The 27,011-nt window shown below is 39.9% G+C and overlaps 2 protein-coding genes across 3 annotated transcripts in view; one reads left to right on the top strand and one right to left on the bottom strand.

Moving 5' to 3' along the window:
• Positions 1 to 13,167, top strand: part of LOC138961811 (lateral signaling target protein 2 homolog) — a 51,576-nt gene extending 38,409 nt beyond the window's left edge. Inside the window, exons 5-7 of one of the 2 annotated variants that reach the window (XM_070333484.1) lie at positions 460 to 564; positions 2,027 to 2,056; positions 4,120 to 13,167. In XM_070333484.1, coding sequence (XP_070189585.1) covers positions 460 to 564; positions 2,027 to 2,035 — 114 coding nt within the window. In that variant the 3' untranslated portion in view covers positions 2,036 to 2,056; positions 4,120 to 13,167. The remainder of the gene's footprint in view (positions 1 to 459; positions 565 to 2,026; positions 2,057 to 4,119) is intronic. The other variant, XM_070333483.1, reaches the window with a different exon arrangement.
• Positions 13,168 to 14,063: 896 nt separating this feature from the next.
• On the bottom strand, positions 14,064 to 25,173 carry LOC138961812 (uncharacterized). The gene is made up of 5 exons (XM_070333485.1): positions 25,085 to 25,173; positions 22,642 to 22,773; positions 21,033 to 21,113; positions 19,504 to 19,620; positions 14,064 to 18,338 (listed from the first exon to the last, which is right to left on the bottom strand). The coding sequence occupies exons 1-5, from the start codon at positions 25,094 to 25,096 to the stop codon at positions 18,198 to 18,200; spliced, it is 483 nt and encodes a 160-aa protein (XP_070189586.1). The 5' UTR covers positions 25,097 to 25,173; the 3' UTR covers positions 14,064 to 18,197.
• Positions 25,174 to 27,011: the final 1,838 nt, after the last annotated feature.

The following is a 27,011-nucleotide window of genomic DNA, read 5'->3' as shown; positions in this document are numbered from 1 at the left end:
TATCCACAAACTGGTAAAATACACTTTTTTTTATTATAAGTGCAAACAATGTTGTTATTAAACAAAAAATCGTATAGCGTTAACAGCACATAAAGTTGATTAACTGAATGTTCTAGTGTTGCTTTACAGTGGCATCGTTAATCAATCAATGTCAATCAATCAATGAGTCTTATATCGCGCATATTCCGTGGGTACAGTTCTAGGCGCTCTGCAGTGATGCCGTGTGAGATGAAATTTTATACGGCCAGTAGATTGCAGCCATTTCGGCGCATATTTACCTTTCACGGCCTATTATTCCAAGTGACACGGGTATAGGTAGACAATTATTAACTGTGCCTAAGCAATTTTGCCAGGAAAGACCCTTTTGTCAATCGTGGGATCTTTAACGTGCACACCCAATGTAGTGTACACGGGGGGAGGTTCGGACACCGTTGTCATGGGTGTGTCAATTTGTTTCAGCAACTGGAGAGGGAGAAAGAAGAGAATAAGAAGATGCAGCAGCAGTTGGAACAGAAGGATCGTCGCATCGCCGAGTTGGAACGTCAGATCGCCATGTTGAACAAGGTATCATCACCTGGCATTTTGAGCTATTTATTCTTTTAAAAAAGAAGTTTTGAAGAGTTTTTCATTCTACTAAAAAGTGGATCAAGCCTTTTATGCTCATAGGCAGAGTCTTGCTAGTGTCAGGAGAATAGGTTGGAGGAAAATTAGTTCGAACGCGAACGTTTGAGGTTTAAGAGGAAAACACTGAGGACAAGAGTTTCCGGCTTTTGTTCCCTGGCTGAAATCTGAGTTGTAATGAAAATAGCTTGGTGTCAACATGCTGTTAGCATGTGACGTTTAATTCTGTACCTTTTTAGTAACTGGTGCCTGCGTAACGACTCTGTCATGACTGTGAATCGCTTGTTTTTATTTTAATTCTGAATTGCATAGTTCACAAAAGTTGCGGGTGCCGTGTATGAGTGGTGATATGTACAATGTTATAGGTAGTTTCTAGTGTCAAAGGCTGCAGTGATAGATCTATACAAACAAGTTACAGGGACTAAGCATTTTTCACTGCCAGAACCAAGCCTGAAGTACATGTATAAAATCCAATTTTCTGACTCAATAGAAGGTTACTGGATTTTCTCCACAAAAGAACTGTCAACTATTTTGATTCAGGTCAAATACAAATTCCGTTCCTACATTTGTTGAGATGTTCTGTACTTGAGTAAATAGCTCAGTAGGTAAGCTGTGCTGGCTTCAAAACCAGTTGTCACTATCAGCGTGGGTTCGATCCCCCTGTTTGGCGAGGGATTTATTTCCCAGAGTCAACTTTGTGCAGACTCTCCTCGGTGTCCAAACACCCCCTGTGCACGTATATGTGCATAATACAGAACCCGAGTTCACAGTGAAAGTCTCAGGGATTAGAAACATGAATACAGGCATGCAGGGAAAAAAAAGGGTAGCCCTGTACTGTAAGGGAGCTCGCTTTCCCCAACGGGCGGGGATGTATAGCTCAGTCGGTAGCGCGCTGGATTTGTATCCAGTTGGCCGCTGTCAGCGTGAGTTCGTCCCCACGTTCGGCGAGAGATTTATTTCTCAGAGTCAACTTTGTGTGCAGACTCTCCTCGGTGTCCGAACACCCCCCGTGTGTATACGCAAGCACAAGACCAAGTGCGCACGAAAAAGATCCTGTAATCCATGTCAGAGTTCGGTGGGTTATAGAAACACGAAAATACCCAGCATGCTTCCTCCGAAAACGGCGTATGGCTGCCTAAATGGCGGGGTAAAAAACGGTCATACACGTAAAATTCCACTCGTGCAAAAAACACGAGTGTACGTGGGAGTTTGAGCCCACGAACGCAGAAGAAGAAGAAGAAGCTTTCCCCAACGAGAAAGCACCCCAAATTTCCATGAGGGTAACCTCACAGGACTATATATACATATATATATATAAAATCTTATTCTTTTATTCTTGTTCTTATTATTACAGTGCTAGGGCAGTAACCGGAAGAGGACACTAAACATTGTTTTTAACTTTCAGCAGTCCTAATGGTAGGAGAGACAGTGACGGGTAAAAGCATAATTTCCACTGTGTTAGTGTTAGTGTGTAGGTGTTCATCATGTCTTTTCCCTCTTCTTGTCGTTTTCATCTCCCTTTTTTGATCAATGTGCTCTGTGTTTTCAAGCAGTCTTGCCTGAGGATTGTTAGGTTTAGTGCACTACCTTCTTTTGAAAGTCTTTAATTTTGTGTTTGTATTCTCCAGTGTGTTTGTTTGTTTGTATTTGTAATTGCGTGCATGTGTTATAGTGATTTTGTTTGTGTAATGTCCAGTGTGTTTGTGTGTGTGTGTGTTTGTGTGCGCGTGCATGTGTTTTGTTGTTTATCAGAAAGATTAGGGTTTTCTTAACCTGCTTGCTTCTTAAGTTTTCCTTTATTTGTTTGTTGTTGTTGTTTTTGGATTATGTATGTGAAGTTTGTGTCCCTCTTCGTGATGAAAAAGGTCGTTCTGTCTTCCCCTATTGGTTAAAGAGAAAAGATGTTTTGTGTTGGTACCCTCCCCTTGTTTTTCCATCACTTATTCAGTTTTGGTGTCTGTGCCATAAACTGAGCAAGTAGCATGAGATTTATTGAGATTTATTCTCGCATCTTGTCATGGCAAGCTGATATTTTCATATTTCATTGTCACAAACATGAGTACATTGTTCTGATATCAGCAGTACAAAATGTTGCTGATTTCTTAACAGGAGTTTTTGTTTTGTTTAATATGTCTTGGTTTGCTTGTGTGATATGTGTTTGCATCTTGTGTTATGCCCAGAGAATGTTTTTTGCCACACCCATTTTTCAGTCTTTCTCATATTTGTATCTATAGAGAAAAAATAATATTCCAGAAACGTTGCAATTGAATTTTTCTTTGCTTATTATTATTTCCCTGGCATTTAAGATAGTCAGAATAACTTCGCTCACATTTATACCAGTGACTCAAATAAGAATGATGTATCTGGCATATTAGCACAAGTAATAATGACTTTTCTTTCACATTTACGTAAGTCTAAATAACTTGCATGGCATTTTAACATGTCCGAGTGGCTTATTGGTCGTTTACGCATATATACAATGTACATCACAATTATAAACCTGATCTGTATACTCTTTGTAAGGACATTGAAGTTTGAATGGTTCACGTTCACCTGTTTTCAGACTCCATGTTTAAAAACTCCTTCACATTTAGGGATGTATCTTCTCACATTTCTGTTCATAAAACCTGTGAATTTATGTCCATTTTAATGTTTAATTTTCCAAGATTGATATTTGAAGGTGTTATAGGGGAGAGGAACCAATGTAGTTATCTCGACTGTCTTTTGCCGGTGTGTCAGACAGAAGACAGACGATAGAACAGAATAAAGAACTACAGATGTCACATACCAAAGGGTGCCTGGGTAGCTCAGGTGGTAGAGCACTGGACTTGTGATCGAAAGGTCGCTGGTTCGAATCCGGGCCGGGACGGACACAGGTCAACCTTATGTGCAGACCCAGAGACGGTATCCATCTCCCACCCCCGTGTCACCACAGTGGCACGTAAAAGACCTCGGTCATTCTACCATAAGTGCAGATGGCTGATACCACCTAAACACGCATACACTTGTGTATCTCATCTAAAAGTCGGGTTAAAACCCGGGAACATGCCCCTAATGGCTTTGCCGTGAGGGCGTAAAACTTGAATTTCTCTCTCTCACACATACCAAAACAAACCAACCGGGGAGTAAGGGAGGCTACTCTAGCATCAGAAAAACTAACTAGACAAAGGGGAGGAATTATATATATATATATAATATATGAAGACAAAACATTATCAAAATGGACCTTGAGAAAATAAAGCGAATTTGATTCGATTTGATTTAATTTTGTTGGAAAAACAAAAGAAATCGGTGCTCACCAACACAAGGACAGCTAGCACAAAGACAGAAGTCAAATGTTTGCCTGTGGGGGCTTCTTCCAGACAACAAAAAGGAAAAGTGGGAGATAATGTGAATTTGATTTGATTTGATTTGATTTGTTAAATGATTGATTTGAATTGATTTGAATCGATTTGATTTGATTTGATTTGATCTGATCTGATGGTGTCTATTTTGCAGGAGTGTGACGAGCTGGATGAAGACAACTTGAAGCTACAAGAGGAGAATAAGGCGCTCATCCATGCCATGCAACAGCTCTCAACCCACGTCTGACACCCACACACCCATTTCCCCCTATGCTGCACACCCCTACGCACCCACAATGGAGTGGCCCGCAAGTCTTTCTGCATGTTCCACAAGCCGGTCTCATTATGGAGCAGGAGGGGTGGAAGGTGTTGAGGAACTGAACTACCTGCCTGCCTGCCTGCCTGTCAAATAATTTTGATCTAGTTTTGTTTGTGTATTATGGGAGTTTGATTGTGCATTGTAGGTTGTACACTTAGAGTGATACAGCTCTGGGTTTTAAGTATTACTGTTTGTTGGAACTTTGTTGATCTTAGAAAATGTAGGATAACAAAATAAGAGTATGTGTGTGTGAGTTAGGAGGGAAAAACAGTGTAGTTACTAGTTATCTTAGGAAAACCCTTTGCTGATTTTAGATTTTTTTGTAGCGTTGAAGATTGAATCACTTTCCTTGACAGTTTTGTTATGATGTGTTTTTGGGAATGTGAAAGTTGCACTGAAGTGGTATTCAGATCTGCCTTAGCATAGAGTTATTACACGTTCTATTACACTAAGACTTGTATGGTACTGGAAAAAGTCATAACTATTTTTACTTGAACTCGGTTTTGTGTCCATTTTTCAAGTGAGCAGAAGATGTGCAGATCATTTTTTTCTGCCAATTTGTTTTCATTTTTTTATGTTGTGTATGAACTTTACCAAGCGCAAAGAGCAATTGTACAAAAGGTGCAACAGGCTTCTGGTGACGTGAAACATGAAGAACACTTGTACATTCTTAATATCAAACTACTGATTATATTTTGAGAGTGGGAGCTGTTCATTGTGATAATAAATGTTAGTGTATGTATGAGGTCATTGGTTTCTTGTCAAAATGGAATGGCCTGATTGGCTCATTTGAAGATGCCTGCCTTCCCGTAGAAACGACGATGTAGACTAAAAAAATGAGAATTTTAGTAAATGAAATGTTTAGTGTCATGTATATCATGTTCCATTTAGAGATAGCTCCATAAGAGTGAGTCAATTAGCTAAAGGTCCAAGGGACAGCACTCCGTATGAATATGGGAAGAGTTGGGGTTCTTGATAATAAAGCATGGCCGAACCAACACTATGTCTCCGCCTCTCTGTACCTAAAACCCACAAATACAATATTTAGTTTTTGACAAAAGAAGACACAAATTAAACATTCTTGTTTCAATGTGTCAGATCAAGAAGTTGTGCAACGACGGAAGATGGATACCTGGGAACAACACTGGTTACTGCATATGAATTATCTTTTGGACAGGAGGCATTGGGTGAAACATCAGGCATGGAAATTTTCCTCGGATCTGAGGATTTTCGAGAAAAGCTACACATTTCTGAGAGAAAAAATTGCTCTTCCGCGCAAAAAAAAGGAAAAATAAAAATTGAAAAAGACAATCTGCCGAGTATGACCAATGTCCTCCATAAAACCGTCCCCTCTTTTAGTGAGATTCCGCCCGCGGGAGTCACTTTTGCAAACAAAGAGTATGTGACTGTGTTCAAATAATATTAATTCAGTTAATGATCGTTGGTTACTGGCAATACAAAACATGTATTAAATTTGGTACGATTTTTTGCTGTGCAAAGTTAATGAAACATACTCCGTGAATGCGCCAGATTGCACAGATTTTAAACTAGATTTCAGACAAATTCCAGGGGACCCCCCCCCCCCCCCCCCCTAGTTTTCCAAGGTTATTCTTTCAATCAATTCCCATGCCTGAATATTGTGGTTTCCACTGAAAGTAAGGCATCTATCTGGAAGCAAGCTGAGCTAGCCTTCCAAACCTTTTTTTTTTTTTTTTTTTTTTTTGACCTCAGTTGCATGCAAGGTTGCTTCAACTCATCTTTTTTGCCTCTTTCGTCTTTTTTTTCTTTTTTTTCTTTTTTTTTTCCTTTCTTTTTGGGCGGTGAGCATATCCTTCTTCATTGGTCTTTTTTTTTTTTTTTTTTTTTTTCTTCAATGAAATTTTAATTTTGTTTTCTTTTGCATTACAGGTTACATTTCCATTAAATTACTTTTTAATTCAACAACAATCTAACTAAGGACAATGGGGATACACCTTTCGTAGCGCAAGTTCTTGTTGAAATACAATTTCCAATGGAATATGCGATTTAGTTTTCTTAACTTTGCTAAACTTCCAAACCTTCAGTAGAACGTAACCTTGCAGTTTTTTGTTCAACCAGCACAAGAGCAACGAGACTGAATTGTATGTTCCTTGAGTAACGCTGTGGTACGGTGTGTGTTTAATCTGAAACTGGGTGCTATCATCTTTTGTCTCTTTGTCCTGATTAAAATATTCTGCTTTTTGTCTTTCTCTCGTATGCATTGATTTTACTGAGTGGAATCATATTGGTCCATTTCAATAATGAGTTTTTTTTCTTGTTCTCTGTCTCAGTAATGAAATTCTTTGGAGAAAATTACACTGTCATTGTACCTACTATGCCTGTAAATTTGGTTCAGTGTATTACGTGGAAACTGTGAACCTATTTATTTTTCACCTCCTTAGCAGTTTTTGATTCCTGCAAGACTTTTTTTTTTAATAGCATCAAATTTAATTACAGCGCGTCAAAAATTATACAAACAGATTAATGTATACACCAGTAACGCATTTGCCAGTTAAGGGAAAGCAAAGTTGCGCACAAAAGAAAATATTAGCTCCCAAACATTGCCTCCACGCACAATGGACTTAGAAACAATGGCCGCAAGAACCGAAGGAACCGTTTTTGACTCACTTCGGGAACCCAATCCTCTCAAATGCGTTCGTGTGCACACTATTGAAGCTACAGAATATGAATCAAGTTTACTTACCACTGATATCTCTCGTCTGAAGCTGGATATATCCAAAGAAATATGACAGAAAAGCACTTCAAATCGGTGTCAGAGAGCAAGCGAACAACAACGTAGTACGGGATGATGGCTAACAATCGCGCGAGGTCACGCTGACCGAGCGCGGTACCCCAAGAGTTCACGCGAGCGGCCCTCGCTTCGCATCTCTGTATGTATGTCTCTGGTTAGGGGGAAGAATTTACCCGATGCTCCCCAGCATGTTGTAAGAGGCGACTAACGGATTCTGTTTCTCCTTTTACCCTTGTTAAGTGTTTCTTGTATAGAATATAGTCAATGTTTGTAAAGATTTTAGTCAAGCAGTATGTAAGAAATGTTAAGTCCTTTGTACTGGAAACTTGCATTCTCCCAGTAAGGTCATATATTGTACTACGTTGCAAGCCCCTGGAGCAATTTTTTGATTAGTGCTTTTGTGAACAAGAAACAATTAACAAGTGGCTCTATCCCATCCCCCCCCCCCCCCCCCCCCCCCCCTTTCCCCGTCGCGATATAACCTTCGTGGTTGAAAACGACGTTAAACACCAAATAAAGAAAGATTTATGTTAGAAACCCACATTTTTGGAACAATTATTTTTGTTACAAACAAGATTGAAAATCAAAGCAAAGGCAAGTCTGGATTATTTAGTGTGAAAAGTACACATTGACAATCTCTTATTGATCAGAACCAAAGATTTCATTCAGAAAAAGAAAGATGATAAGTATGAACTTGTTTTATTTTTTTATTGTTTGTTTTACACAATTTTTTTTCCATCCCCAGAATATTTGTTCTTCAAACAAAAGTTGATCTTTCAGAGGCTTGGATAGTTCTGAGAAGTGACAGTACCAGTATTTATGTTTGCTGTTAGAGCGCGCAAACCAAAGTTTTTTGCAACTAGCAAAGGTGAAATATCTTTGCTGGGAAATAACATTGCATTCTGTTCGAAATTTGCTTTGAGCAATAGTGCGTTTGAATCCATATCGTGTTGCTTCAGATAGGTGGGAAGATGAAATAATCCCGAACAGATATTTTAAAACTTGTTTGGTTTGTCCCCGGGATTGTGATTCATATCAAACATGTTTGTATGGTGCTACTACATACAGCCGGCATGCAGTCAGTAACAAAATCAGTCGAAAGTTTTTTGGTCTGTGTTAAACAATATAATTAAAACCGTTCTGTTTTGTTTTGTCTGAATAACAATTCCATATGTGATCCTTAAATGATGAAGTGTACTGCATTGTATTTATAGAACAGTGGTGGCCTGGATATGGTTTCAGACCAGCTTTTCTAGTTTCAGTTCCATCTTTGCAGTGCTCACTTTAAGTAAGTTAGACTGATGAGCTTGAATTCAACAGTTTTACACATAATGGTTAACCCTGCAATGCACACTCACACCCCCCCCCCCCCACACCCCATAATGGGCTACTGTAAGTGACTCAACAGGCAATGTTAGTCCTTTTGGTCACCTAGTCGTTTATAAAGTTTTATTTGAAAATGTTGGAATAAACAAATCTTTATTGCTACGGCAAAAGTTATGTGCAGCATAGCAATGCAAGAGTACAAAAGATTTTACTCTTTGATTGACATTGGAAGATTGTGCCAATTAAACTAGGGATTGCAAAAGAAAGCATCAGTCCTAATGTACATGCTTGGCTTAGTGTTGCCAATTGTGGGGTGGTTCGTTGCGGGGTTGTCCATTATGAGTGGAAGCAGTTGAATTCATCCCGATCAGTGTTAGATTAGAAAGTGCTTTTTACTTTGTATGCTCCTGTGGCTCAGAAATGGACAGCCAAGGGAGGCAACTGCTGCAGGTGATAAGTCTGATGGCAATTTTTGCTCACATAGTTTTATTCTCCGTGTTGTAAGTAGATGATGTTCTCCTGTATATAGATGTACATACATTTTTCATGTCTGGCTCCATATTTGTGTGTCTGTAATGTCGAGAGTCAACACACCCTGATGTTAATTAATTGAGTGATTGATTGATTTGTTGATGCATGAATGAATTGACCCGATGCTCCCCAGCATGTCGTAAGAGGCGACTAACGGATTCTGTTTCTCCTTTTACCCTTGTTAAGTGTTTCTTGTATAAAATATAGTCAATTTTTGTAAAGATTTGGTAAGGGATGTTAAGTCCTTTGTACTGGAAACTTGCATTCTCCCAGTAAGGTAATATATTGTACTACGTTGCAAGCCCCTGGAGCAAATTTTTGATTAGTGCTTTTGTGAACAAGAAACAATTGACAAGTGGCTCTATCCCATCTCCCCCCTTCGCGATATAACCTTCGTGGTTGAAAACGACGTTAAACACCAAACAAAGAAAGAAAGAAAGTTGATGCATGAGAGTGAAAGTGTGAATAGACACTAAGCTAGCGTGAATTTTTATTTATTTATTGAATAATTTACTGTACACATATCGAGGGGATGTACATATTTCTTTTGAAATAAGATCATTCCATGTGGATTCTGTACCAGTAGAATCAGCAAGGTTAGTGTGGCATAGATTTCATCACAGAAAGTGAACCCATATTGTCGTTCTCTAACATTTTTTGAAAAGTAAACTCGCATTGAAAATATGCTTGATACTTGAGTAGAAATGCATGTGTTGCACGAAAACAAGTAGATTTATATTCTCAGACTATTTCTGTTCATAACAGTTAACATGTGCCAGTAGGGTCTTCTGCTGCGACAGATAAAGGTACAACTGTGCATGCCTTTTGAAAGCAACCAATGTGAAACAAATTACAGCAGTACCTGCGATGTGTGGACCCTCCCATGAGAGGACACCTCCCTTAAAAGGACACCTTCTCTTGTCCCTGTTTATATTATCTCTACCAAAGTATACCTGCCATGGAAGGACACCTGCAATGCAGGGACACTTTTGGCTGGTGCTAAAGGCGTCCTTTCATTGCAGGTACCACTGTATGGTACTTATTTTGTTACCTCCCCTGGAGCAATTTTTTGATTAGTGCTTTTGTGAACAAGAAACAATTAACAAGTGGCTCTATCCCATCTCCCCCCTTTCCTCGTCGCGATATAACCTTGAACGGTTGAAAACGACGTTAAACACCAAATAAAGAAAGAAAGAAAGATTTTGTTACCTTTGGGTTTGCACTAACTTGACTTGAAAGGTTTTGATAGAAGCATTTTTCATTGTTTGAGATTATAAAAACCTGTCAGAATGACTGAAAACATGACTGGGGCGTTATGAATAAAATAGTGGAGTCTTGAATTCCTGAATCAGAAGAATTGTATTAGGTAGAAAGTTTAATTTGTTTCCCGAGCTAGTTATTTGGCAGAAAATGATACGTTTACATTTAGATATTTAATGAGTTTTGTTGTGTCTGTTGAAGAGGTTTTAGCAAAAACATTCCTGGCCTGTTTTGCCTTTACAGGGTAACATTAGGAAGACGGGTACATCGGAAAATCATATGTATTGTTGAAGAAAAAGCTGTATTTGATGTGTAACCATGTTTTTCATTTCACCTGTAGGTAAAAATTCAAGCAAGATCTGTAAACAAGAATGGTAGGTCATTGGAAGGATTAGACATCATACCACAGAAGGTGTATACACAATAGGTGAATATTAGCTACATTCAGCCTTAGCTTTCTTTTCTTTTCCTTCTTTCGTCTGTTCCCTAAGGCCCACTCTCTGCATAAGTCAAATGCAAGCAAGCGTGTGTTGAACATACTCTCTCTCTCTTTTGACTCTCGCTGTGTTCTAGTTCATCTATGGAACACGCTTTCAACGCTGACGTCAACTTCTTTCTATATCTTTCATTTCCTGGGCGGGGATGTAGCTCAGTCGGTAGCGCGCTGGATTTGTATCCTGTTGGCCGCCGTCAGCGTGAGTTCGTCCCCACGTTCGGCGAGAGATTTATTTCTCAGAGTCAACTTTGTGTGCAGACTCTCCTCGGTGTCCGAACACCCCCGTGTGTACACGCAAGCACAAGACCAAGTGCGCACGAAAAAGATCCTGTAACCCATGTCAGAGTTCGGTGGGTTATAAAAACACGAAAATACCCAGCATGCTTCCTCCGAAAACGGCGTATGGCTGCCTAAATGGCGGGGTAAAAAACGGTCATACACGTAAAATTCCACTCGTGCAAAAAACATGAGTGTACGTGGGAGTTTCAGCCCACGAACGCAGAAGAAGAAGAAGAATTCATTTTCTCATTGATCATTGACTGGCTTGCGCCATGGAAGATTTTCCAAGCTAAGTGCATTATTTGTAACGGAAGTGTTTATCTGTATGTTCACTTTTAAAGACCTTGCAGTGGGTCGAAGTTTTAGTGATTGTAACATGATTTTTTTCTCTCATAAATTAAACATTCCAATAACCTACCATTCTTGTGTTTTGATTCTGAGTTGTGGAACATTAGCAATCTCTCTGTTTTTTTGTTTGTTTTCTAAACATTGAATATTTTAAGGCATTAGAAAAATGGATACCAACCGTTTTGCTCATTCAGTTTGCATGATTTGAACACCCTTCTTTCTGTATATAAATATGTATGTTATATTGTAACTTTTCAGTGTAATGAAATCATGCCAATGTAATTTGTTAAATAACTGACATATGTCTCCTCTTTTCAGTCATCACCCACACACAAGCACATTTTGTTTAATACTTTTTAAAAACTATTTTTGTTGCTTCAGAGTTTTTTTGTAAATGTACATAAATGAGCGAATTTTGTGTTCTTTCCTTGAAATCTCATATTGCAAGGTGGTTGTGTATGACATGACCCATGTTTTGAGGTCTTAGTTGTTTCTGTGATTCAGTTTCCATTCCATGTTGTTATTTATGATTTAGGCTTCTGTTCTGTGGTTATATTGAAGTCAAAACTGATTTCCCGGCGTGCTTAATTTTTTGAAGATCTAAATTCTTCTCTTGTACATCTTTGACGACGTGCATAGTGGGCTGTGTGTGCTTCTGATTGTGTTGTGTTGAATTTCAAAAGTCTGCTTTTGGGGATTTTTTTCTCCAAAGTTCCAGTCAGCGAAACTCCTACAAGTGTGTGCATTTTACGTTGTTTTGTGGATTGTGTTGCTTGTGAACGTTTCGTGCATGTGTTTACAGTTTGGTCCTGATGGAATATTTGTTTTGCTCATTTGACTGGTTATGCTGTGTGCATCATTAGCCGATTAGCAAGCTAGCATTATAAGGTTGTGAAAAAGACTACGCTCTTCTGGTTTTAAAGGAAAATCAGTAGCATTCAGATTATGAAAAGTATTGTAGTAGCATTCAGATGTGTGAACACTTCATTACACCGAGAACTAAGCATTAAAGAAAGGCTTGTGTTTATGCTGTAAAGCACAGCTTGAGTTTATACTGTCAAATATGGCTTGTGTTTACTGTGTAAATTATAGCTTGCATTTACACTATACATAAGATGGCTTGAGTTTTCTATGTTAAGTACAGCATGGGTTTACACTGTAAAGCATTACTTTAGTTTACACTGTAAAGTACTGCTTGATTTTACATTGTAAAATAAGGCTTGAGTTTACACTGTAGAGTAGGGCTTAAATTTACTATGTGAAGTACAGCTTGGACAGTTAACACTGTAAAATTTGGCATTACTGTTTGAAGAACAGCTTGAGTTTACACTGTGAAGTACAGTTGATCAAGCTGAATCAAGTTGATATTTATGATGCTTTGACTTTGATTTGAGCTCAGTATGCAGACCTGTTTCCTTATTTCATATCAGTGCAGTAGCAAGCTACTTATTTCACATATCATTATTTTATTTGATAAGACTTTGGAATCAAAGTCCGCTCATTCGTGCAATGTGATCTATTCTGATTTTGTTGTCCTACCAGGGCAAGAGGTTGCTTGCTATCGCCGTGCATTCCGTTGTTTTTGTGTTGCCAAAGCATGATCAGCATGTTATTATAGTTTTCAAATTTTATCAATTCAGCTTGGGTCGATGGAAGTAATCAAATGCGCTGGCATGGATCTCCAAAAGTGTGTGTGTTACATTTTTTTTATATTTTTTTTTTAATGGTGGGTTTGATGCCTGCCAGAAATCCGCAATGCGATATCTTGGCTGAGAGTATCATTGTCATGGTATCTTAATGCTAGCAGATAGACAGCTACAACGGAATCCCCCTTTTAAGACCTCCAAAACTCTGAGAAAATTTGGTCTTAAAACGGAAGGAGTCTTAAATTTGGAGGGGGGGGGGGGGGTCTTAAAAGAGGTATAAAATTACAGAGGTTATGAACAGAATTTCTGAGAAAACAGGGACTTTAATGGGAGGGAGTCTTAAATTGGGAGGTGGGGGGGGGGGGGGGGGGGGGTGGGGGGGGGGGGGTCTTAAAGGGGTTACACTGTACTTCTGTGGATCAAGCAAAGACTGTCACAAATATCTATGGCATTAAGGATTTTGAGCAAAATGTGCTCAATTGACATGCCATATGACTGTGTCCAGAAAAAGCTGATTGAGTCCCTATCAACAGAAATAAGGCCACAAACAAATCTGCAAATACAACAAAAGGCAAGAGACTGAGTGTAATATACATTGATTAAACTGTAAACAAGCAGTCCAGGGTGTGATGTTCAAAGGGAAACCACCCAAAGTGGAACACTATGAAAGGAGGGAAGATATTCTGGCAGTGACACTTTCAGCCATTATTTACTAATGTACCTGTGAACTGCGTTACTTTTCACTCCAACCATGACAGCGAGTGTAGAGGTGGTGACATCTCCGTCATTTCACCGACTTCAGACTGTGTTCTTTTCAACGTTTAATTTTTTTCTTTGATTAAAAATGCTTCAAAAAGGCTCAAGACGTGTGTGCGTTTGTCCAAGACAATGTGTGTGTTATACAAAGAGTCTGTGCGTGTTGTGTGCATGGTGACAAGATAGGGAGAGATTTTGTGTGTGTGTGCATTTGTGTGTGAGTGTCCATGTATGTGTGCTCGTGCGTGTTTGTGTATGCATGTGTGTGTTTGTGTGTGAGTAATAGGTGTGTGTTGCAGCATCCAATATACACAGCACATATCAATCACACTTCTCACCCATTCCATAAACATGGAAACCGCTTCAGCACTCTTGTCAAAGACTTTATTGTGTATATATGTTCATATAAAATGTACAAATAAACAGAAAAGTTTTAAAAAGTTGATTCGATGTTCGACTGTCAAAATCACCAAAACTGAACACATTACGTGCAGTATATATATATAGCATTTGCACACTCAGAATAAATTGACACACTTGAGTCTGCACATTTCCAAGATTGTGAACACAACTTTCTGACACTGCATAAAATGTTGGACATCCATAGTTGTTCCAGTGTATAACATTCTTTCTTTCTTTCTTTCTTTATTTTGTGTTTAACGTCGTTTTCAACCATTCAAGGTTATATCGCGACGGGGAAAGGGGGGAGATGGGATAGGGGAAAGGGGGGAGATGGGATAGAGCCACTTGTTAATTGTTTCTTGTTCACAAAAGCACTAATCAAAAAATTGCTCCAGGGGCTTGCAACGTAGTACAATATATGACCTTACTGGGAGAATGCAAGTTTCCAGTACAAAGGACTTAACATTTCTTTCATACTGCTTGACTAAAATCTTTACAAACATTGACTATATTCTATACAAGAAACACTTAACAAGGGTAAAAGGAGACACAGAACCGTTAGTCGCCTCTTACGACATGCTGGGTAGCATCGGGTAAATTCTTTCTCATCCCAACCAATATGGAACTCCCCCTAACCCGCGGGGGGTAGTGTATAACATAAGAACCAGCTAAGTACATGAATGAACAAAGCATTCTCTAGACCCTAAACTATCAACAGGGTCCCCACTGGTTTTTAGAAACAAAATTCCATGACTTTTCCATGACTTTCCATGAGCCTCAATAACATTTTCCATGACTAGATCCACAGGTCGCCATTTCCGAACACGCAAACTTTTTACGTCTTGTCACTGCCAGTTTTGACACTGGCTTGCTTTGCACTGAATTTGAGTCAGTTTCTACGCAGTGTCTCTTCGACAAGCAAGGCAAGTATTTGCTACGCAGTCAGATTATCGGTAATGTTTGCTGGTCCTGTCATTTCAAAGGTTGATTTTTTTCTTTCTTATTTTTGTTAAATTCCATGACTTTCCATGACTTGAATTGGAATTCCATGACTTTCCAGGCCTGGAAAATTAAAAATCAAATTCCATGACTTTCCAGGTTTTCCATGACCTGTGGGAACCCTGTATCAATGGTCAAACACTCTTGGGACATTAACAAAATCACTGTCAGAAAGCAAAGCTCATTGATTAAAAAAGAAGAATAAGAAAGAACCAGGTATAAGAATAAATGAAGCATTCTCATGACTGAACACACAAAAGTTATACTCTCTCTCTTGACAAATCTTTGACAAAATGCAAAACTGTGATTAAATGAAAAAAAAAATCTATATGTACGGAACAAATTTGAGAACACATCTTTGATTAGTGCATCTTTTGCATCCCACCTACATGTATTATTAAAATCACAGATTTTAACACTTGCAGTATTTGCAGCATATAAATACGTCGCCCCACACACGCAACAGGTACAGGACTGGATGTATTAAAACAACAACAAGAAAAAAACAAGGACAGAAACAGAGAAAGAGAGGAAAAAGAAAGACGAAGAAAAAAGCCAAATCATTTAGTAAGAATGAATTTGTTTGTTTGTTTATTTGTTGCTTAACGTCCAGCCGACTACGCAGAGCCATATCAGGACGAGGAAGGGGGGGATGAAGGGGGCCACTTGTCAAGCGATTCCTGTTTACAAATGCACTAACCCATTACTTGTGTCCCAGCAGGCTTTAGTAAAACTAAATTAATACCTACTGGAAGATTACCAGTTTCCAGTATGTTAAAATAGGCTTAACCTATCTACTGCTGGACTTACATCAGAACACTAACAGATTAAACTATACATGAATCGCGAGACAAGCGGCAAGAGAAGAGATTTTTGGAAAAAATACAGGTGAATGAGCAAGAAGGCAGAAAAAAGAAAAGAATTCATGAAGAAAAAGAGAGCATGACAGGAAAGAGGAACCAAAAATCTACCTAACAGCAAACTAGAAAGCTCCTGCGGTTCCAAAAACAGGAGGGGCCTTTAATTTCATAACCGCAGTGCCCCACCTGCGGGAAGTAAGAATGAAATAATGCGTGAAAATGATTCTTTGCAAATCCATTAGAGGCATATTTTCGTTTAGCTTTTTCTCCACCCACACATTACACTTAAGACATCTTTGTTTCATAGCAAATTTCAGCCGTAACTAACAAACTTGGCCACTTTTGACTTGAACGTTTGGTTTGTGTTAACAAGAGATGAAAGACAAGGCTTTGACTAGACTGAGGTACGGCCTGAAACACAACGTCGGATCTCTCCTTTTAAGTGTAGCGCCGAGATTGTACAAAACAGCACCAACGTCAAAAACAGAGAGGAGTTTCAGCATTACACAAGTCAACACAGGCATGGGAATTGATAAAAGTAAAAAAGGCTGAAAATTTGTAAGTACATAATATCAAAGTCGACGCCGCAAAACGCCTAGTCTTACTAGGGAGGTCCGGGGGCTTGGCCCCCCCCCCCCCCCCACCCGGATTTTTTTCTTCTCCAAAGAACCCAACTTGTGCAATTTGGTGTCATCTCAGCTCCAAGTTTGCCATTAAAATGAGGTTTTTTTGCCTCCCCCATTTATTTTTTCGGCAGACACTTTTGCTTTTTCGGCGAACAATTCCCAAGCCTGTCAACAAGATATAACATTTTCTCTGACATCATACACATACACACACTTTCACACAGAAATTAACTTTCTTGTAAATGACACTCATTTTGTTTCTAACAATTTAAAAAAAACTTATATATGAAGTGAAAAAGAGCCAGGTAGAGAATACCCCACTGATCAAAAATATATAAACGTCGTATAAAGAGCACACAGTCTTAAACACCGTTCCAAAATAGTGGATGTAAACATTATGAGTAAAAAGGCAAGTAAAAGTTTATCAAAACTTGCTGATAAAGACATGTCTATAAAATGCAAAGCAGCTGCTTTGCTGCTAAACTTGTCTCAAAATGAGATGAACACCTTCATGGGAAGTACTTTGCACAAAATGAGATATGCACTATAACATGACCAGCACGCAAAGCGATTGAAACTGTTGTACCTTTGCATTTGAACTATTGAAGAAGCAGGTGTCTGTATATATCTGCAGGTCAGTTTACTGGAACACACATCTCAGTTTTTTTTAATAGATTTACTGCACACCGCTAACATATGAATTGCAATATGGAGAATTTGCCTCATACAAAAACAATTGAAATGTAATATTTTTACAAAATCAAATGAATTAAAATAAAACAAATATATACGATAAAATACAAGAAGTATTCTCTAGCAATCTTATTCAGCTGTGCTTGTTAATCAGTGCATCAGTCATGCTAGCCATTTTTAAAACAGGCATTACACCAGAACAATACATATTTTAGATTCCAAAATATTGTCTAAAAAGTGACGTAAAAAATTATCAAAATTTCCTGATTAAAACTTGCGTCTAAAAGAAATTGCCTTGTTGCTAAACTTGTCCGAGACTGAAATGAACACCTTCAGTGGAAGCACCTTGCACATAATGAGATGAACACTCTAACGTAACCAGCACGTAAAGCAAGTAAAAACTAGTCCGTCCATGGCCTCAGCCACTCAAAACAAGGCTAACAACACTGCGGTAACATCAAGCTATATCTCCAGAGAAACTCAAAAAGGAAACATTAACTTAGTAGGTGTGCTTGCCAATTCTAATTCCTAGTGTTTTCCTGGTAAAGCCAATAAAACGCTAGAAACTACGCTGTTAGTGCATCCCCGACAGTGTAGGCAAATCACACTGATAAAAGTTATTGCCTGAACAAGACTACAAATAGGAGCCTTGGCTACAAACAAGATGTGTGTTCCAGTTGACTGACCTGCAAGGGTTAAGTCACTGAAAGCAAAATGTGAAAAACCAGTCAACCTACACCCTTCTAGATCAAAACCCTCAATATGACAGACAAAGCTTCCCCAAAGTGAAAACTTCCCTTGTGTTAACAGCTCCTCTCTGCATTCTATGCCATTTGCACATGTACACACGCAAGCTTTCCCTTGCTCTCCATCACTTCAACGCACTCAGTTTCTAAAAAAAATAATAAAAAGGATTGTGCATCACAAGGCAAAGTCGAGAGTGACAGGCAGGGTCTCGACGTGAATGATGTCGGTTCGCTTGGCCTTCGTCTCCATGTTTTGAGCTGTGACGGAGTAATCTCCCTTGGGCAGCTCCACGTGAATCATCTCCTCTTGCTGTACCTGTCAACAACAACAAAGAAATCACGTTGCTTTTCCTTCACCCCCTCTTTCACAAATAAGATCAGAATAAGCGAAAAGACCATCATGGACTGTGTTACAGAGCGTCCGAATATATAAATGACACGACTCTCAGCAAAGGTTACATCTCTGCTATCGGACTGTGTTACAGAGAGTCAGAATATATAAATGACACGGCTCTCAGCAAAGGTTACATCTCTGCTATCGGACTGTGTTACAGAGAGTCAGAATATATAAATGACACGGCTCTCAGCAAAGGTTACATCTCTGCTATCGGACTGTGTTACAACTTACAGAGCGTCAGAATATATATAAATGACACGACTCTCAGCAAAGTCTCAAGTGATGACTTTGATAGTCTGACGTACTGTCCTGACTTGGATAAAATGCATACAGTGGAACCGCCTTTTAAGATCACCCCGATTTAAATTCCCTCCCCTGCAAGACCCTGGTAAAAAAAAAAAATTGTTTTCAAGAGATTTTTTGTTTATAACCCTATTTCAAGGCCTGATTGTTGGAGGTCTCACAGGAGGGGTTCCACTGTACAAGCCCGCAGCAGGATGTAACCTATACATACCCAAGCACAGGGTCAGTTTGGTAGAAATTGATATTTGTGACCCTCCACCACGAAATGAGTCGCATGTCACCTCGCGCGGTTCTGCGCTAGGCTTAATATAAGTCCGGGGAGAGTCTGGCAACAGTGTGAGGGTCACCTTAGTCACAGGCTTATAACTCAAACAGATTTCGCTCTTTTCTAAAACGGTTTTTACCACTGGATAGAGCATAAAAAACTCTTTAGGAAAATGTACAAATATGAAAATCATGCAAAGGTGACATGCGACTCATACCGTGGTGGAGGGTCACATTTGTTCATGAATTCAACTAATCCGATCTATTCATCAGGTCCCAGCCAATTAAGTGGGCACTTTCTTCTAGGCCACAGCCCTGGGATGAGGTACACAAAGCGAAACTGGGCGCCACCCAACTGGATGGGAAGAAGCTCCGGTGTCTTAATGGTTAAAATCACAAAAACATTTCATTTACGCCAATCGGAATCTAACCCAGCAGCTGTGTACCACTCATTTGGGTAGCACCCAGTTTAGCTTGGTGCACCTCAGCCCTGGACACTAGAAGGAACGATACCCACCGGATTTCCTTTGAGACGTTTGTGAACGGGCTCAGCGACACTGACGGTATGGAATCTGGCACAGTGCTCGTAGGAGCCTCGGTTTTCCTTCACATGCTGGTTGTTACAGTGGTATCTCTGCACACACATAATTAGATTAGGTTTAGATTCTACACTGTGTTATAACTCTGGGATAATCCATGCTGGCTGTTAGTGTTACAGTGGTATCTCTGCACACACGCAACATTGAATTAGGTTAAGATTCTATACTGTGTTACAACTCTGGGATAATCCATGCTAGCTGTTAGTGTTACAGTGGTATCTCTGCACACACATAATTGGATTAGGTTTAGATTCTTTACTGTGTTATAACTCTGGGATAATCCATGCTGGGTGTTACAATGGTATCTTGATCTGCACACACGTAACATTGGATTAGGTTAAGATTCTACACTGTGTTATAACTTTGGGATAATCCATGCTGGCTGTTACAGTGGTATCTCTGCACACACACAACATTGGATTAGGTTTAGATTCTACACTGTGTTATAACTCTGGGATAATCCTTGCTGGCTGTTGCAGTGGTATCTTGATCTGTACAAATGACAAATGTTGAAATATTGACATGATTTAATTTCAAAGCAGAGTATCTCACACATGAGACCAGCAAATGTTCCAAAAGTAGGAAGCCGGGGTACAGGGGCCGCATAGGCCCCTGGTGGGGTCCAGGGGCAACGCCCCGGTAGGGGATTCAGGGGGGCAAGGCCCCCTGACGGAAAATGAATGTTAGAATTATAAAGGCCATTTTGGGGCCTCTCCTGATAGGAAAAAATTAGATCATGCCTTTTTAAAAAGCTATAAAAACCACAAGAATAATATGTTTTAGCATTTTAAACAAAAGTGTAATTTATAACAATCACACACACACACAAAACTTAATTGAAAACTTTCAGAACCAACACATTTTTTCCACCAAGTCCGTATTTCACCACGCAGTGGCCGTTGTCGCACGACGAGCACATGGCCTGACTGCCGCGAATGGATATCTTGGCGATACTGTCGCCAATGAGCTGGCGCCTTTCTTTCTTGTTGACAGCCAGTTGGCTTTCCATTTGTTTTTCACACTTTGGTTGTCAGCCGACAAAACAATACGGAATCCATAAGCCATGATGCTACCCTTTTCACCTTCGGCGTTTGGAGATCGGCAGCCAATCAAAACAACCCGCAAACCGCCATCGGTGAATAATTAGGCCTAGGCGATAATCGTCGGAGATCGACAGCCAATCAAACGCGACCCATGATACTGCTATGGGTTCACGCGAGTGCTGGGGTGCGAATGCACTGACTTCAGACGCAGACAGCTTCAGCTGAACGGTTCATACCGCCACCACCACCCCCCCCTTTTTTTTCTCAACGAATTTGCATCGATCTCAAGAATGGTCTGTGAGCTAAGGAAAATATCGGAATTCCGATAAAATTCGGACCAGTCCCATGTCTGTATCTCAAGAGCATGCAAGCACAGGAGTCTGCGAAAAACAACAATTCTATACCTTGCATTCTCTTGCGGCAAGTTGAAGATTGGTCATCATGGCTGCAAAGGCATCCTCAACAGTTTTGACTTCCATGTCTTCCTGATAAAATAAAACATATAATACAAGTAGTATACATGTACATGTAGTCATTGCGCATTAACAATGAAGATAAAAATCTAATGCACAAAAGTAGTTAAGAACAAGTCGCGTAAGGCGAAATTACTACATTTAGTCAAGCTGTGGAACTCACAGAATGAAACTGAACGTAGTCCGCCGCTAGTGCAAAAGGCAGTGAAAGTGACGAGCCTGTTTGGCGCGGTAGCGATTGCGCTGTGCTTCATAGCACGCTTTACTGTACCTCTCTTCGTTTTAACTTTCTGAGCGTGTTTTTAATCCAAACATATCATATCTATATGTTTTTTGAATCAGGAACCGACAAGGAATAAGATGAAATAGTTTTTAAAACGATTTCGGAAATTTAATTTTGATCATAATTTTTATATTTTTAATTTTCAGAGCTTGTTTTTAATCCAAATATAACATATGTATATGTTTTTGGAATCAGAAAATGACGAAGAATAAGATGAAATTGTTTTTGGATCGTTTAATAAAATTTTTTTTTAATTACAAGTTTCCGATTTTTAATGACCAAACTCACTCATTAGTTTTTAAGCCACCAAGCTGAAATGCAATACCAAACCCCGGGCTTCGTCGAAGATTGCTTTGCCAAAATTTCAATCAATTTGATTGAAAAATGAGGGTGTGACAGTGCCGCCTCAACTTTTACAAAAAGCCGGATATGACGTCATCAAAGGTATTTATCGAAAAAAAGAAAAAAACGTCCGGGGATATCATACCCAGGAACTCTCATGTCAAATTTCATAAAGATCGGCCCAGTAGTTTAGTCTGAATCGCTCTACACACACACACAGACAGACAGACAGACACACACACACATACACCACGACCCTCGTCTCGATTCCCCCCTCTATGTTAAAATATTTAGTCAAAACTTGACTAAATATAAAAATCAGCAAAGTGAACAAGGAAGACAAAATAGTGTGTAATGCAGGGAAGCCACTGGACGTTGGCAGTCTACGAAACACTAAAACTTCCACTTCGACGGCTGAAAACCTTGTAGTTCAGATGCAGCCATGGGCGAAGGTTCGAATCAAGGTATGGCTGGGAGTGGGGTTGTTTTGAATTTCCCAGGATCAACTTTCTGTGCAGACTCTATGCAGACATGTATAGTAACAACCTTGTGTGCAAATGCATACACAAAGATCGGCACACACGTTAAAGATCTCATACAAGTGAAAGTCTCACAGATTCTCCGCACACATACTCTCAAAAACGGTGTCATTATGTCCAAGTGACGGGTAAAAAACGGTGTGGCACACAAAACTTTCACTAGAAGGTGGCCATGAGTGTCTAAAGTTATGAAAAACAGAAAAAGAAGAAGGAGGAGAAGCAAAAGAAAGCAATTGCCCTAACTCTAAGTGCGGACAAACAAAAGAAAGCAACAGATCTAACTCTAAGTGTGGACAAACAATGAGACAGACAGACAAAGTGAAACTTATACACCTTGGAATATACTGGGGTGTAAAGAAGTCTAAAGGCTTTGTACCTCATAGGGGCTATATGGAAGCTTGACGGGCGACCAGGCGACACGGCGAGACACTGCACGCAGGTACACTTCCTCTCCCTTCCGCCCCGCACGCTCCAGTGTACTCTCTGCCCATCTGTATCCATACACTGGCTGTAAACAATGTTTCCAGACTGGATTAATAAAGGAAGAATGAAAAAATATGTGACCTTATTACAGACTCAGTGATACAAATTTATGAAGTAAATAATCTTTGTTAATCACATGACACGCTCATGTGGATGTGTTTGCTTTAAATTGCAAGGCGTGTCAGAAAACCTACTCTGTCTGAGCGATTAGTGTCAAAATTCAAGATTTCCTCTTCGCAACTGTCCTAACAGTCCCCTCATCACAATAGACGTACCCTATCAGTATTCCAAGCTCTCGCAAATTTCAAAGCATAGCCAGGCATGTGGTACAGGTATCACGGGCGAGTTGCAAAAGCCAATGTTCAAAGCATAACAAAGAGTGTGTGTAGCGGACGCTGCTCAGATATATATATAGAATGACGTCAAGAGCGAGAATGCATAGAAATTACGTCATGAGCAAGGGAGATCATCCTTTACTCTGTGTGTGTCTCCGCCGCCTTCATTCCAACGTGGAATTTTGAAAGCAGGGAGCACACTAGAGGTAATGGAAGAGGTGGAGGGAGGGGGTAAGAATTAGATCTAGAAAGAACTCTTCACGGACAGCCTACTGGAGAATCAAACCCTTTCGGAGCCGATTGCAACACTGAATAAGAATAACCCGAGGAGAGTTCTACAACCTCAATGGATTGAGAATTCACCGTAAGTGCATTTAAGGGCATTCTCATAGAGTGCTGAACATGAAAAGTTCCGTTTTTGTTTAGCCAAGACTGCCACCGGTTTCAAGCTGAGAAGCTCTTATCAGACAGTCTCTTGGCATAAAACAGAGAAGAACTCTCAAACTTCTATGCAAAAGAGAAAACTACATTTCTGCGGTAGGCCCTCTGCATAGACGAGAATCTTTCTTTGATTCCCCTGCAACTGTCAGTGAAGAGTAAGAAAAAGAAATTTGAAGTATCAGCAGCTGCTCTTGGTTCTTTCTTTCTTTATTTGTTGTTTAACGTCGTTTTCAACCATTCAAGGTTATATCGCGACGGGGAAAGGGGGGAGATGGGAAAGGGGGGAGATGGGAAAGGGGGGAGATGGGATAGAGCCACTTGTTAATTGTTTCTTGTTCACAAAAGCACTAATCAAAAAATTGCTCCAGGGGCTTGCAACGTAGTACAATATATGACCTTACTGGGAGAATGCAAGTTTCCAGTACAAAGGACTTAACATTTCTTACATACTGCTTGACTAAAATCTTTACAAACATTGACTATATTCTATACAAGAAACACTTAACAAGGGCAAAAGGAGAAACAGAACCGTTAGTCGCCTCTTACGACATGCTGGGTAGCATCGGGTAAATTCTTTCTCGTCCCAACCAATATGGGACTCCCCCTAACCCGCGGGGGGTTGCTCTTGGTTGTTGAAGCAACGAAATAGAAATTTATAATGAGAGCGCTTCTAAAAATGCCAAAATATGCACTCGATCGCTTGTACTTTTAAAGAAAAGTTAAATATAGAATGACGTCAAAGGTCTATTCACACGCCTTCTCTCAGACACACCAGCAACATCCAGATTTAACCTCATGTGAGCAGGCATGGGAATTGAAAAAAGTAAAAAAGGCTGAAAATTTGTAAGTAATGGCAAAGTCGATGGCACGAAGCGCCTAGCCCTGCTAGGGGGGTTCGGGGGCATGTCCCCCCGGATTTTTTTTTCCTTCAAAGAACCCAATTGGTGCAATTTGGTGTCATCTAAACTCCAAGTTTGCCATTAAATTCAGTTTTTAGAACCATTTTTGCCTCCCCCATTTATCTTTTCGGCGGACACTTTTGCTTTTTCGGCGGAACAACAAAAAAATTCGGCGGACAATTTTCATGGCCATGCCTGTGTGAGCTTTGTCATCACATTCACACTGAATGAATCTCAAGATTTTAACTCTTCTTTCTGTATGTGATGTCATTTGCATGGGACAACCTCACAACTGGGAAACAATACTATCTCTGGATCACCTTTATAAGTTTATGTGGGGTGTTTAATTTGATCGCTTCCACAATAACAAGACTCATGGCTGTTGACAGTTTTACGGCAAGCTCAATTCCCACATTCGAGGTTGTTACTATGTCTGAAATGACAAATGTGCATTCCCCTTGACTCGCTTTCAACGTGTACAAGTTTCTGTCTTCATCTTCATAGTATTTGCTGTCATCCGCCTGTTGTGTTATAAATGTGCCGTTTCCCAATTCGAAAGTTCTTCACTTTGTATGTTTATGAAAACAAACAAAATACAACTGCTGATTAAGTATCTAAACTGTTCACACGCACGGAAATAACACGCAATTTCTTATTTTACCTTTCGAGCCATGCTTTAACCGACAAACTCGCAGGGAGTAAGAGGAAAACAGCTCCAGCCTCTTCTCCGTCGATAAAAACCTATTAGAGTTCGTTCCCTTTGTGCAGTTAGCTAGAGTCGCCTCCTTGGATTATCTTTTTGCAGGAACCGTCCTATTAACAGAAAAGGTGCTTCTTTTACTTTGTTTGAGTTTCATTAGAATTATATGGATTCTTCGCTCCTGCCAATTAAGAAAAAAAAATAGGAAAAGTGGCAAGTGCAATCACTGAGTTACCGTAGGCCGACTTGTTGCCACCCTGCAGTCTTTTTCTGGCGGTTTTCCTATTTCTTTTGTTTGTTTCTCGCTACCAATGCACACACACAATTTAGATTGGTCACAAACAAACTTTCATTAAATTTTTCCTTTAACAATAACAACTAAATGGAACTAATTTTTATTGCTTTCCATGACTGAATTGTCCGTTTTCTTTTGTGATACCTGTGGTTCGGAATCGGAAGCATTATATATGATACAGGTGTTGAAAACTCACAATACACCGGCACGGCCCGGTTGGCCTAGTGGTAAGGCGTCCGCCCCGTGATCGGGAGGTCGTGGGTTTGAACCGGCCCCGGCCGGGTCATACCTAAGACTTTAAAATTGGCAATCCGTAGTGCCGCTGCTCCGCCTGGCGTCAGTCTGGCATTATGGGGTCACGTGCTAGGACTGGTTGGTCCGGTGTCATAATAATGTGACTGGGTGAGACACTCATGAAGCCTGTGCTGCGACTTCTGTCTTGTGTGTGGCGCACGTTATATGTCAAAGCTGCACCGCCCTGATATGGCCCTTCGTGGTCGGCTGGGCGTTAAGCAAACAAACAAACAAATCGTATAAACCAACTCATGTCCAACATAGGCACTTAGACCTGACGGACAGTAAGCCCCTTAAATTTTGACTCACAATACTAGTACTATTACTAGTAATTTTGTTGTTATCAATTTTCTACGGAATATTGAAATCGATTAAGGGTATTCTTGAACTTTTGCGTTGTAAATTCTGTACTATAATGTAGTTTAAGAAAGTTCTTGGCATTGTTTTTTCAACCAATTTAACAACGTATCAGTCGTGTGAAGTTGGAGGGCTCAAAATGGTTGTTTAAAATGTTTTTTTGTCAGCTCTAAAGATTTTCTGGTTACCGCGAGTTCTCAGTTGTAGTGAAGGAAAAGTAACGACACTTTTACAAGCTCTGTGTCCACTTGCAGGGATGGCCAAATCTCAATTTTTTAGTAACTCGCCAGCCGGGCGATCGAGTAACTTCAAAAAAGTTACCAGCCCGCCAGAAGTGTTTCTGGCCCGGTACACACCACAGTTCATGTATCTGCAGTGTTTATATGGCTTTGAAACTCGAAATGTTGCATTTGACCAGAATGTGCATTGGCCAGCCGGGGCGAGTTGCCAGGCGGTTTCTACTATCCCGGCATATTTTTTACTCGCCCCTGGTGATCGGGCGTACGATTGGGTCATCCCTGCACTTGTACATAATATTCACAAGAGAGGAGGTGAGTTTGGAAACATATTGATGCAAAGAGTTCAGAATCCTTTCTGAAGAGATGTTTTTAAACATTATAAACATTTCACAATGTGGGCCGAAGTGTGTCCCCATCTCCTTCAGTGATTTTGCCTCAGAGCGTCTGTATTAAAATGTACATATTTTCATAGATACAGGTTATTTTTAACATGAATTGGATGAAAAACGGCATTACGACAGTCTGTCACTTGATGGGAGCCGATTTTTGTTGTTGTCATATTTAATTTTAAATTAAAACATCAACATTTACATGTGAATATTGTGTTTTTTGAGGGCGTTACGAGTAAGCTATACGCTCAGTTAAGAATTGGATGCAGATTCAAAAAATGTTTTTCATATTGGTGAAGATATAGGGGAAAGTC

Source organism: Littorina saxatilis, linkage group LG3 (genome assembly GCF_037325665.1).
Source record: "Littorina saxatilis isolate snail1 linkage group LG3, US_GU_Lsax_2.0, whole genome shotgun sequence".
NCBI classification, from domain to species: Eukaryota; Metazoa; Mollusca; class Gastropoda; order Littorinimorpha; family Littorinidae; genus Littorina; species Littorina saxatilis.
Note: the sequence above shows the minus strand (reverse complement) of the source record. Positions and strands in the feature narration are given on the sequence as shown.

Excerpts from the sequence above, each read along its gene's own strand:
- LOC138961812 (XM_070333485.1), bottom strand. Across the intron at positions 21,114-22,641 it reads TTCCATATAGCCCCTATGAG|GAAGACATGGAAGTCAAAAC; the intron begins GTACAAAGCCTT and ends TTATTTTATCAG. Across the intron at positions 18,339-19,503 it reads AACGTCTCAAAGGAAATCCG|GTACAGCAAGAGGAGATGAT; the intron begins GTGGGTATCGTT and ends TGTTGTTGACAG.